We start from the raw sequence: 13,891 nt of genomic DNA on the forward strand, positions 1-13,891 counted from the left end.
ATTAGCCATATGTATACATATGTCCCTCCCTTCTTCCCTTTTCTAGAATCAATCTTTCTAATAGATATGATTATTCAGATTTTGTATTTATGTGTCAGTCTTGGTAAACTGGGTTTTTCAAGGAATTTGCCTACTTTTATCCAAATTGTCAAATTAACTAGCAAAAAATTATTTCTAGTATCTTATTCTTTCTAATGTCTTCAGGATTTCTAGTGATGTCTACTTTTTTATTTTAATACTGGTTCTTTGTGTTTCCTTTCATTTTTGTTTGTTTGGTTTGAATCTGTAACAATTTGAACTGTCTTTAAAATTTTTTAAAACCTCCTTTTGGCTTACTTACTTTTTTATTGTACATTTGTTTTTCATTTCCTTGGCTTCTTCCCTTATTCCTTCTTTCCTTTCACTTACTTTGGGTTTGATTAGATATTCTTTTTAAATCTCATGATGTGAAAGTTTAGATAGTTGATTTTCAGTCTTTTTTCTAACATATGAACTACAGACTATAAATTTACATTTAAGGACAACTTTAGCTGTGTTATACCAGTTTTGATATAACACATCTTTATTACCATCAGATAGAAAAAAATGTTTGCATATTATTGTGATTTCTTCATTGACTCATGGGCTATTTAGAAGGGTTTTACTTAATTTCCGAGCAGCTTGATTCCACCACAGTCACAGAAATTGTTCAGAATCAATTCAGATCTTTGAAATTTGTTGAGGCTTACTTTATGACCCAGCATTCAATGAGTTTTGATAAATTTCCTACAACTTTGCATTCCACTACTGTTACTGACTGTGCATCCTGCTACCAGGAGAAGAAGGAGAAGGCATGTCCAAATTCTAAGGTCCAGACTTGGAAGAAATGCACAGCACTTCATTTACATAATATGGCAAGTCCATATACCTACATGGCCAGGCCTAATGCAAAGGAAGATGGGAAACATCTCTCAGACAGGGTTTTCCCCAACTAGTGTCCCACACAATCTCCACACTAAGCAAGTCCAGTTAGGAAAAGAGAGGCAGAGAATCTTTCAGTTCAGTTCAGTCGCTCAGTCGTGTCCGACTCTTTGTGACCCCATGAATCACAGCTCTCCAGGCCTCCCTGTCCATCACCATCTCCCGGAGTTCACTCAGACTCACATCCATCGAGTCCGTGATGCCATCCAGCCATCTCATCCTCGGTCATCCCCTTCTCCTCCTGCCCCCAATCCCTCCCAGCATCAGACTCTTTTCCAATGAGTCAACTCTTCGCATGAGGTGGCCAAAGTACTGGAGTTTCAGCTTCAGCATCATTCCTTCCAAAGAAATCCCAGGGTTGATCTCCTTCAGAATGGACTGATTGGATCTCCTTGCAGTCCAAGAGACTCTCAAGAGTCTTCTCCAACACCACAGTTCAAAAGCATCAATTCTTTGGCGCTCAGCCTTCTTCACAGTCCAACTCTCACATCCATATATGACCACAGGAAAAACCATAGCCTTGACTAGATGAACCTTAGTCAGCAAAGTAATGTCTCTGCTTTTGAATATACTATCTAGGTTGGTCATAACTTTTCTTCCCAGGAGTAAGCGTCTTTTAATTTCATGGCTGCAGTCACCACCTGCAGTGATTTTGGAGCCCAAAAAAATAAAGTCTGACACTGTTTCCCCTGTTTCCCCATCTATTTCCCATGAAGTGATGGGACCAGAGGCCATGATCTTCGTTTTCTGAATGTTGAGCTTTAAGCCAACTTTTTCACTCTTCTCTTCCACTTTCATCAAGAGGCTTTTTAGTTCCTCTTCACTTTCTGCCATAAGGGTGGTGTCATCTGCATATCTGAGGTTATTGATATTTCTCCCAGCAATCTTGATTCCAGCTTGTGTTTCTTCCAGCCCAGCATTTCTCATGATGTACTCTGCATAGAAGTTTAATAAGCAGGGTGACAATATACAACCTTGACGTACTCCTTTCCCTATTTGGAACCAGTCTATTGTTCCATGTCCAGTTCTAACTGTTGCTTCCTGACCTGCATACAGATTTCTCAAGAGGCAGGTCAGGTGGTCTGGTATTCCCATCTCTTTCAGAATTTTCCACAGTTTATTGTGATCCACACAGTCAAAGGCTTTGGCATAGTCAATAAAGCAGAAATAGATGTTTTTCTGGAACTCTCTTGCTTTTTCTATGATCCAGTGGATGTTGGCAATTTGATCTCTGGTTCCTCTGCCTTTTCTAAAACCAGCTTGAACATCAGGGAGTTCACAGTTCACGTATTGCTGAAGTCTGGCTTGGAGAATTTTGAGCATTACTTTACTAGCATGTGAGATGAGTGCAACTGTGCGGTAGTTTGAGCACTCTTTTGCATTGCCTTTCTTTGGAATTGGCATGAAAACTGACATTTTCCAGCCCTGTGGCCACTGCTGAGTTTTCCAAACTTGCTGGCATATTGAGTGCGGCATTTTCACAGCATCATCTTTCAGGATTTGAAACAGCTCAACTGGAATTCCATCACCTCTACTAGCTTTGTTCGTAATGATGCTTTCTAAGGCCCACTTGACTTCACATTCCAGGATGTCTGGCTCTAGATTAGTGATCACATCATCATGATTTTCTGGGTGGTGAAGACCTTTTTTGTACAGTTCTTCCATGTATTGTTGCCACCTCTTCTTAATATCTTCTGCTTCTGTTAGGTGCAGACCATTTCTGTCCTTTATCGAGCCCATCTTTGCATGAAATGTTCCCTTGATATCTCTAATTTTCTTGAAGAGATCTCCAGTCTTTCCCATTCTGTTCTTTTCCTCTATTTCTTTGCATTGATCGCTGAAAAAGGCTTTCTTATCTCTTCTTGCTATTCTTTGGAACTCTGCATTCAGATGCTTATATCTTTCCTTTTCTCCTTTGCTTTTCGCCTCTCTTCTTTTCACAGCTATTTGTAAGGCCTCCCCAGACAGCCATTTTGCTTTTTTGCATTTCTTTTCCATGGGGATGGTCTTGATCCCTGTCTCCTGTACAATGTCACGAACCTGATTCCATAGTTCATCAGGCACTCTATCTATCAGATCTAGACCCTTAAATCTATTTCTCACTTCCACTGTATAATCATAGGGGATTTGATTTAGGTCATACTTGAATGGTCTATCTTTACCCATAGCTCAGGTAGAAAATTTGGATTACTCTCTTATGTTTTACCAATCACAATGGCAAAAGGGATGGAGCTGGCCTGTTGGACCAAGTCTGGATATTCATTTTCCAGTGCCCATAATGCACAGTGTCGATCCCACCAGAATCACACAAAGTGGGTTACAAGCAGAAAAATGAGTCCATTATCACAGATAAAGGATGCTGTGCAAAAACTAAAACAAAGAAGATAATGTTCACTACAAAATGTAGGTAAGAAAAGGGAGAAAAGAAACGACTGAATTTAGACAGCTAGAGTCCTAATGAAATTCATGGCTGTGGAGCAGTAGAGAGAGAAGCCAGCTTGCAGGGGTGAGTGGGCAGTGCAGAAGGAGTGAGTGAGGAAGAAGGCTGAAAGTGGGTGTCACTGTCAAGATGACTGGCTGTGAATGGCACTTCCCTGGGAAGTGGCTAAGACTCCATGCTTCCAATGCAGGGGGTGCCTGGGTTCCAGCACTGGTCAAGGAACTAAGGGTTTGAATGCCGTAACTGAAGATCTTGCATGCCGCAGCCAAATAAATAAATACTTAAGATGACTGGCTGTGAAGAGAAGCGTTACAGTTTTCACCTGAATTCCCCCAAAAGGTGGCCCTGATAAAAGGATTGAGAGCAAGGAGTTTATTTGGTAAGTGATCCCAAGAGAGGTGGGACAGTAAACCAGAAGAAGGAAGGAATCCAACAAGAGAAGATGCATGAATGAACAGGTTACAGCTGTGGACAACTGGAGTGCTTCTGCCGATGACCTTGAATTAAAGTGTAGGAAGTGTGCCTCCCCTCAGATTCATTCACTGGAGGGGTGAGGAAGCTGGGGGACTATCTACCAACTCTCATTCCTCAGGGATGTTGGACTGCTGGGGGTGGAGCTTGAGGGGTGAGCAAATGTAATCACCCCAGCCTTCCTGGGCCTGCTCCATTTCCCCGCTGAGCCAGCTTCTCACAGCCAGTGATGCCCCCAGATAGTGGCCCAACTGGAAGCACAAAACAGGCAAGTACTCGCCCCTGGGAGTAAGGGCAAAATGCGAACGAGGAGAGCGCTCTTTAAATACCGTGAGCACTGGGAGAGAAGAGTAATAGATGTGAGGGCTGATGTGGGTAATTTATAAGGAAGTCTAGGAACCTCTGCTAGAAATCCTCTCTCCTTCCCTCAAATGCATCAAAAATTGTTTCCTAAAAGGAATTCAGAGTGAGATCAGGACTGAACGGACTTCAAAGTACCACCCTCCTCTCACTCATAAGGAGAAATGGGTCTGAAGAAGGGAAAACGAGTGACCCATCGCTGGTAAGAGCAGGGCAGATCCAGGGCTCTCCTGCCTGTATGCAGGGAACCAACAACCAACAACCTTAGTCGCTCAATCGGGACCCACTCTTTACGACCCTATGGACTGTAGATCGCCAAGCTCTTCTGGCCATGAGATTTCCCAGGCAAGCCTACTGGTTGCCATTTCCTTCTCCAGAGGATCTTGCCCACCCAGGAATTGAACCCCAGTCACTTGTGTCTCCTGCATTGGCAGGTGGATTCTTTACCACTAAGCCACCAGGGAAGTCCCATGCCAGTGACCTAAGGAATCTAAAGTCACCTCCAACCTCCGGCTGTGCGCCACCCAGGAGGTCTCAGAAGGTGAAAGGAGCATTCGCCCCAAAGGAAACCAGCAGCCACCGGAACGCTTCTGGTTCTCTGCGGTCTTTAAACAGGAGAGTAAAAGAGCATCGTAGACACAGAATGAAGACTTAGAACTTGCTTTTAATCCATAAAATGTCCCCTTGAAATAGCAGGTAGAAAGCTACTAGAGCAAACCCCCTGAAAAGTGATCCTCCGACACCGCCCAGTCCCCGCCCCTCGACAGTGACCCTGGGCTCGGGAGGACCGCCCCAGTTTCCGGTCCTCTCCAGGGCCCGCACCTGCCGCCGCGCTCCCCCTCCTCCAGCCAGCCCCCGCACCCTCAGGCTCAGGGGGGCGGCCCGGGGAGGGTGCCAGGCGCGCATGTGGGTACAAGCCTCCACCCCGTAGCCAGCCGCAGAGCCGGCCGCACGGAATCACGGGGCGGAGGCGGGGCCGCGCCGGTGGTGGGAGTGGCCTCACCCAGGATGGGCGGGGCCGCGCCGGGGGTGGGCGCGGCGTCCCGGCTGCGCTCGCGGCTCCAGCAGACGCGCAGGCGCCCGACCGTGGGCAGCCTCCGGGACCGGGAGTCGCTGGGGGCGGGCGTGGGGGCGCTGTCGGAGCGTGCAGGGCGGGGCCGGAGCGGGGCGGGCACGCGGCTAGCGCCCGGGCTGGTCCCTAGTTGAGCCGCCGCCCAGCCGGCTGGTCTCTGCGGCGGCTGCCGGGGCGGCCCGGGCGCGCGGCCTTTCGCCATGTACACCTTCGTGGTGCGAGACGAGAACAGCAGCGTCTACGCCGAGGTGTCCCGGCTGCTGCTCGCCACCGGCCACTGGAAGCGGCTGCGGCGGGACAACCCCAGGTTCAACCTGATGCTGGGAGAAAGGAACCGGCTGCCCTTCGGCAGACTGGGTGAGCGTCCCCGTTTGGCGCCCTCCTGCTCCTTCCCTCCCCCCGTAGGAGCGCTTTTGTTTAAGGTTGGAAACCTTTTCCCCTCCGTCGTTCCTCGGTCAAATCGAAAACTGCATCCGTAGAGGGCCAGGCGCAGCGTTTTTCTTGCCTTCTCGTGCCCTCGATCGAATTTGGGGCGGGAGTGGCTGTGCGGGCCACTGGGACGGCAGTTGCCTCCTGACAATGACCGGTCCCCACAGCCCTCTCCCCCCGGGGGCGTCGGTCTCTCCGGGGCGGGGAGCCGAGACCGCTTGTTCCCCGGATTCCCCAGGGCCCGACACCCCCAAATCGGGCAGGTCGGCTGGGCGGATCGCCGGGCGGTGCGAGGTTCCGCGAGCCGGGGACGGATGTCGGGCTGGAGCCCTCTTGCAAATTTCCTCCTCTGAGGATTCCGCCCTGCCTGTGTGGGCTCGGGAAGGGTGCTTGCGTGTGTTGAAAGCCCTGAGCATTGAGTTCCCCGAAGACTCAAATAGACTGTCAGGGGATTTGGAAAAGACCTCTGAATTCCAAAACCAGTGAGCCCAGCCCGGCGAAGGGCGGAAGGGTGTCTGATTTTGGACCATTCCTTAGACCACCAAAGAACACGTTTCCACAGTTGCGTGTTGAATGCAGATTTTTCGTGACACTGGATTCTCTGTCCGGCTCTCTCCGAGGGAGTTCCCTTCGCGCCCATGGTTGCAGCAGGCAGCACAACATCTCCATATCCGCCTGTAGGAAGGGGCTGGAGAAGGAGAGGACCAGCGGCTCCTTTTTAGATGACGTAATCCAGAAGTTGTGCGGATCACTTCCTTTCACATCCCATTGACCTGAGCACAGTCCCACGGCCACTGCTCACTGCACAGTCATCCGGGAATTGCAGCCTCACTCGAGGTCGCCAGTGCGCCCTGCCAGAATTCCCCTGGGTTTGGGACCCCAACATACTGCCAAAGAATGGAAGGAGAGGACTGATAATGAGAAAAAGTCATCTGTGCCTTGGAGGGCTTCCCGAAGAGGGCAGTGTCCTACCTCTAGCAGAGGAGAGTGTTTTTAGAAATAGAATGTGGTCAGAGGGTGGAGAGATGGAAGAGGCAAAGAATGAAAATAGCCATTTGAAATTGACTTGCCCTTGCTGAGGGCTTCCCTGGTGGCTCAGCAGTGAAGAATCCACCTGCCAATGCAGGAGACATGAGTTCAATCTCAAGATGGAGAAGATCCCCTGGAGAAGGAAATGGCAACGCTCTCCAGCATTTTTGCCTGGAGAATCCCATGGACAGAGAAGCCTGGCGGCCTAGAGTCCATGGAATCGCAAAGAATCAGACACAACTTAGCGACCAAACAATAAGCCCTTGATGAGCTTACAGAAAGAGCACAGTTGGGAGGGGAGCTGTAGAATTGTAATGATCTGAGCAGTGAAGGGGGTTCACCCTATTCTTACTGAAATGTCATTAAAATGGGACCACGAACAACTCTTTATTCTTACACAAATTTCTAATGTATGATGGGGACTCCATGGAATAGCTGATTCCAACCCCCAGAAATTCTGGAATATAGAGAATGTGCCTGGAGATTGCCTTTTGTTAAACTGTCTCCCCAGGAAGCCCTCAGCAAGAATACCTTCCCTGAAAGAAAAAGACCTGCTTATTGTTGAGAATGTTAAATTTCCTCCTTGCTCTCTCTGCTTCCCTGCCTGACAGACTTTCTTCTTTGGACTGGGTGGTACCTAGCTGAAAGAGCTGAGGTTGGAATCCTAAAATTAAAAGCTGACAACAATCCTTCAATAAAAAATAAGTAAATTAGAAAAAAAAAAAAAAAACAAATGACAACAGTGGCTCAGTGGTGGTGGAAGCAGGGGCCATCAGCACTGCTGAGGGGCTCAGCACTAGGGTGTAGAAGCAGAATTCTAGAAGGTCTAAAACCTACACCGGTACCATGAAGTCAACAGTTGCTCAGTAAACATTTGGTTTTTATGAGAAAGCTGAGGGCTTCCTGGGGAGATAAAAGGCAATCTCCAGGCACATTCTCTTATTCCAGGATTTCTGGGGGTTGGAATCAGTCCTTCGATGCAGTCCCCATCATACAACAGAAACTTGTATGACATTAACTCCCAAGCATCCTGATTGGGAGTTTGATGTTAGCAATTGCAAAGTATTCTATATATGTATAACTGAATCACTTTGCTGTATAACCAGAAATAACAGCTGTGTGCATGCGCACTAAGTCTCTTCAGTTGTGTCCAACTCTTTGCAACCCTATGGACTGTAGTCCACCAGGCTCCTCTGTCCATGAGATTCTCCAGGCAAGAATACTGGACTGGATTGCAATGCCCTCCTCCAGGGGATCATCCCTACCAAGGGATCAAACCTGCGACTCCTGCATTGTAGGTGGATTCTTTACCACTGAGCCACCAGGGAAGCCCCAATTCAACTCTAGTCCAATATAAAATAAAAATTAAAAAAAGAAATTCTAAAAAAGAGTGTCAGCCAAAAAATAAACAAACCCTTATACTTCAATAAAATTTATTTTGAAGATTAGTTTCTTAAAAGCAAGCAAAAAAAAAAAAAGAAAAGGGCAAAACAGCATCCCACAGCCGGGTGGTTATATGACTTCAGTGTTAGGGGTATTTACCTTTTGTACACAGTGAGAAACCCAAGGAGATGGCCCAGCCAGATAAAGGCCCAAGAATGCTGGTGCCATGGAGATGAGAAGGTGGGCAGTTTAGGTGTGAACCAGTCCACCTGTCTTAGGGAGATAATAAGAGCTAGTTAGTGCCTGAAAATTATTTGATTATATGCTGTCCTCCGATGAACTATTCTTTCATCTGGCATCTTCAATTCTAACTCCCTTTGTTTCATTCCTCTTTTGTGTGGCTGAAAACTCAGTGCATTTTGTTAGGATGTTAACTATACATTGAGGCTTTTGTAGAGATTATCATACTGCGTGAAATAAGTCACACAGAGAAAGACAAATATTATGTGTCACATATATGTGAAATCTAAGAAAAAATAGTACAAATGAATTTGTTTACAAAACAGAAACTGACTCACAGACATAGAAAAGAAACTTATGGTTACCAAAGAGGAGGGAGGGGAAGGGAAAAATCAGGCCTATGAGATTAACCAATCCACACTACTATATATAAAATAGATGAAAAAGAAGGGTTTATTGTATAGCACAGGGAATTATATTCAATATCTTGTAATGGATATGATTATTAAATACTTACAGTGGAAAAGAATCTGAAATATATATATATAGAGATATGTATAACTGAATCACTGCTGTACATCTGAAAGTAATACAATATTATAAATCAACTACCTCAATAAAAAGTTTTTTAATTGAGGCTTTTGTTTTTATTTGTATCCTTCTGCTTTAGTTTTATAGAGGAGGGGGCATGCAGTGCAACCTACTGTAAATGAGTTTCCCTGTGGGAGTATGCACAGAAGTATGGACATATTCTCAGGGCTTCTGAATTTATAGACACGACCTCTCCACCATCCCCTCTCAGCTAGCTAATGGCTCTCCTAAAAGTTTGCAGAGGTAGACATGCTCGCAAATAGCAGGATCTTAGTTCTACTGCCTTCATCGATGGCTGTAGAGAGCAAGGGTAGCAACTTCAGAAGTCTGACCATTTGAGTCTTTACTGTACAGATATCATTAAATCCATGTGTTAAGCCACGAGTTGGGTACGGTGGGGATCCAGGAGAGGCAAAACAGAAAATACTTGTCCACCCTAGGAACAAAGGCAGCAGTGGTCCTTGGCAGACCCATGATACTGGTATAATCTCTACTCTGGGAAGGGTGAGAATTGCGAGCCGAAAACTGAGCAAAGGGGCATTGAGGCACAGGGCAACAGAATCACTCTCTTTCCAACACCCAGTCTGATAATGGGGGAAAGATGAGCTAAGCATGACACGCTTGCTCTGTGTCCTATATGCAGGTGCTGACATTGTTTTCCATCGGAGTAATGGTCTATTTCCTTTCTGAACCTCCTCTCTGCTTCACAGGTCATGAGCCTGGGCTGATGCAGTTGGTGAATTACTACAGAGGGGCCGACAAATTGTGTCGCAAAGCATCTTTAGTGAAGTAAGTGTTCTTTAAGACCCAGTGTTTTCCATTGTCACATAAACATAAGCTTTCATCCTGAAGCACTTAAGCAGAATGTGGAATTGTCATTTAAAGGTGAAAATACTTTCATTTAGAAAGCAATCAAAGATGAGTTTTGGTGTGTGTGTGTGTTGCCACATTGCTGGAATCTTAGTTCCCTGACCAGGGATCAAACCTGTGCCTTCTGCATTGGAAACTGGGAGTCTTAACCACTGGACTGCCAGGGAAGTCCCCAAATATTAGTTTTGATTGTTATCCAAACTTTGCTGTATGTGTCTGATAAAGCCTGCCTGTCTCTTACATGAAGGGCTTCCCTGGTGGCTCAGTGGTAAAAAAAATCTGCCTGCTAATCCACAGGTTCGATCCCTGGGTCGGGAATATTCCCCAGGAATGGCTACCACTCCAGTATTCTTGCCTGGAGAATCCCATGGACAGAGGAGCCTGGCGGGCTACTGTCCGTGGGGTTGCAAAGAGTCGGGCACGACTTAGCGACTCAACAATAACAACAACTCTTAGGTGAGGATTCCTTGAAGCAGAGCCTAAGACAGGGCTTCTCATGGCAGTGATTAATGAGGAGAGGGCTCGCAGGAAAAACTCATTGAGAACCAGGAAAGCCTGGGAAGCAGCCAAGCAAAGAGGTGGTTTCAGCTGAAATCTCAACTCAGCCTGATTCCATGGAAATTGGAGCAAACGGCCCCTTGATAGTCTAGACTCTGATGTCGGTCAGCCACTGGCTATGGGAGGACACACCCTCCCAGCATTTCTAGGCAGCAGCTGGTCCCTGGAGAAGGGGTGCACATGTGCTTATAGCAGTCAACTCGCAGCAGCCAGGGTCCCCTCAGAAGGGACACCTGGGGAGAATATACCAGTATCTACCGCACTGCCCATCTCTGAGCAGTTCGCTTATGGCTTGCTGCCAAAAGAACAGCATCATGTGACTTCCCTGATGGTCCAGTGGTTAAGACTCAAAGTGGTAAAATCAGTCCAGTGTCTGACTCTTTGTGACCCATGGACTGTAGCCTGCCAGGCTCCTCTGTCCATGGGAACCTCCAGGCAAGAATACTGGAGTGGTTGCCATTTCCTCTTCAATGCAGGGAGCACGAGTTCCATCCCTGGTCGGGGAACTAAGATCTCATATGCCTTGCTATGTGACGGAACAAAACAAAAAAAGAAGAGCAGTGTCATAAGGTGGAAGGGGGCAGCCTGATCCAGTGATTAAGATCTAGGATCAGCAGCTTGGGTTTTAATTTCAACTCTTCTTAACAGCTTGGGCAAATTTTTTAATCCCTCTAAGCCTCAGTGCATCCTTCGCAAAGATGTTGTAATGCACAGAATGTCTATAACAGTGGCACAGACTGAGCATTTGACCCTATGCCTTCGTTTCCTTTTCTGTAAAATGAGGATAATAATAGCAACTACCTCAGGGTTGTTGTAAGGGTTAGTTGAATTAATTTATGTAACGTCTTGGACTCATTCAAGGGTCAGAGTCCATATTGCATAAATGAAAGAGGGGTGGGGCCCCTAAAATCAGGTCTCCAGGATTCCCTCCACGGTGACTAGTGTGAGTGTGTATGTAGCCAAACACATCACTTAGGAAAGACAACACTAGAAGCCATGACTCAATGAAAACACTCTTCCCCAATCACGCTGCTTTTCGGGCTCTAGATATTTACTAACTTGTGTTGATAGGAATATTTCCACCTTTTGGCTCAGACTCACTGCCCTCAGTAACTTATGCACCACTTCTCCCTGTGATGGATTTTCATGATTTATCAGCTACTCCTAAAGGAGAACAAAGCTTCGTAAAGTCTTCTTTTTACATATTTACGTATTTATTTGTTTTTGAACATTTATTTACTTGACTGCATTGGATCTTAGTTGTGACATAGAATCTTTGTTGCATCATTCAAGATCTTTCGTTGTAGTGCAAGGATTCTCTAGTTATGGTGTGCGGGCTTAGTTGTTCCATAGCCTTTGGAATCTTAGTTCCCTGACCGGAGATCAAACCCATGTCCCCTGCATTGCAAGGTGGATTCTTAACCGCTGGACCACCAGAGAAGTCCCCTTATTTACATATTTAGAACGCAGAAGTTTGTTTCACAAGAACTAGGAGTAGAAGTAGGATTGTTTATTGAGGTTATTCATTTAGATATTTTGATAAAATGCTTGTTCATTCTATGATTTTTTTTCTAAAGATAAAGGTAGGATTTTATTTTGAGTAAAAGTAATGTTCTCTATATTTGCATACTTGGCAGCTAAGATAAAATGGAGAGAGTTCAGAGCTAGAGGCATGAGTAGATCTGAGTAAGTGTCTGGATCTCTGTGGCTTTGGACAGTGCCACTCAGAATCCCCATGTCCCATCTGTGAGGATGTCGGGGATCATGCCCGCTTCTTGCCTCCCCAAGGCATGTGACGTGGTCTGTTATGGCACCCTATACATGGCGACGTGACTTACGCAGGCTGGGGGTTGTCGTCATCCTCTAAACTTCCTTCATTCTCTCAGGTGTCCTGTGAAGGACTGCTGTCATTTCCTTTGTCCCATAGTTTATATGGCTCAAAGTGAAAGTAAAAGTGTTAGTTGCTCAGTCGTGTCCAACTCTTTTCGACTCCATGGACTGTAGCCCACCAGGGTCCTCTCCATGGGATTTTCCAGGCAGGATACTGGAGTGGGTTGCCATGCCCTTCTCCAGGGGTTCTTCCTGACCCAGGGGTTGAACCCAGGTTCCCTGCATGGCTGGCAGATTCAAAATAAAGTACATAGAGTGCTAGCTGCATGTATCATTTAAATTGCCTAGTAGCCCCATTAACATGGGTACAAAGATGGCTCCCCTGGTGGCTCAGTGGTAAAGAATCTGCCTGCCAATGCAGGAGACTGGGTTTCCGTCCCTGATGCAAGATCCCACAGGCCTCAGAACAACTAAGCCCGTGTACCACAACTACTGAGCCTGTGCTCTAGAGCTTGGGAGCCACACTACTGAGCCCACAGGCCCTGTAGCCCGTGCTCTGCAACAAGAGAAGCCACCACAATGAGAAGCCCGCGTACCGCAACTAGAGAGTAGCCTCCACTCGCCACAACTAGGGAAAAGTCCGTGCAGTATCGAAGGCCCAGACAGCCAAAAAAAATAATTAATTAATTGATTGATTGATTTTAAAAAATGAGTACAAAGACATTGTACAACTTATTTTAGTAATATATTTTATTTAACCAAATAATTCTAAAATGTCAGTTTGACATGTAATTAATATAAAAAACAATTAATGAGATATATTATTTTTGTATTCAAGTCTTCAGAATCTGGTGTGTATTTTATATTTATAGCACGTCTAAACTCAAACATTAAATTTTCATTGGTGTGCTTCCCAGGAGGTGTAGTGGTTAAGACTCTGCTCTTTGACTGCAAGGGGGCACAGGTTCAATTCCTGGTTGGGAATTAAGATCCTGCATGCCTTGGTGTGTGGGGGAAGAAAAAGAAAGACATATGCAGCATGGATATAGGTGAAAAAGTATAAATCACAAGGCCATTTTTTATCTTTGATTATTGAGTGAAATAATAATTGAAAAGAATGATTTGGTAAGCGTTCCTCTTATTTAAGAAAATGTGAATTGGAGTTAACAATACAAGAACCCTGGTAAAATTCTTCTATCTCTTACTCAGGGGCATTGGTAGAAAATACAGTACCATTAAATTCATCATCTTGTGTTTCTTCCATTCTTCATTGTATTATTTGCAAGTATGTACTGAACCATTTTAACAATTTATCCATACTGAGTACAAATGTTTTTAGTATGTGTCGATATGTATCATGAAATAGAATGTAGCAATAAAGCAAAAAAAAAAAAAAACACACACACACACAAGCAAACATCAGTCTATTCAGTTCAGTTCAGTCCCTCAGTCGTGTCCAACTCTGTGCGACCCCCTGGCAGCACGCCAGGCCTCCCTATCCATCACCAACTCCTGGAGTTCACTCAAACTCCTGTCCATCGAGTCGGTGATGCCATCCAGCCATCTCATCCTCTGTCGTCCCCTTCTCCTCCTGCCCCCAATCCCTCCCAGCATCAGAGTCTTTTCCAATGAGTCAACTCTTCACATGAGGTGGCCAA

At 45.8% G+C, this 13,891-nt stretch overlaps 1 protein-coding gene across 2 annotated transcripts in view; it reads left to right on the forward strand.

Annotated features, from left to right (window-relative positions):
• Positions 1-5,464: 5,464 nt before the first annotated feature.
• The window catches only part of TTL (tubulin tyrosine ligase), a 36,351-nt gene continuing 27,924 nt past the window's right edge, over positions 5,465-13,891 (forward strand). For both annotated transcript variants that reach the window (XM_052647976.1, XM_052647977.1), the window contains exons 1-2: positions 5,465-5,660; positions 9,686-9,764. In XM_052647976.1, the coding sequence (XP_052503936.1) occupies positions 5,504-5,660; positions 9,686-9,764 (236 nt within the window). In that variant the 5' untranslated portion in view covers positions 5,465-5,503. The remainder of the gene's footprint in view (positions 5,661-9,685; positions 9,765-13,891) is intronic.

The sequence above is a fragment of the Budorcas taxicolor genome, chromosome 11, assembly GCF_023091745.1.
Source record: "Budorcas taxicolor isolate Tak-1 chromosome 11, Takin1.1, whole genome shotgun sequence".
NCBI lineage: Eukaryota > Metazoa > Chordata > Mammalia > Artiodactyla > Bovidae > Budorcas > Budorcas taxicolor.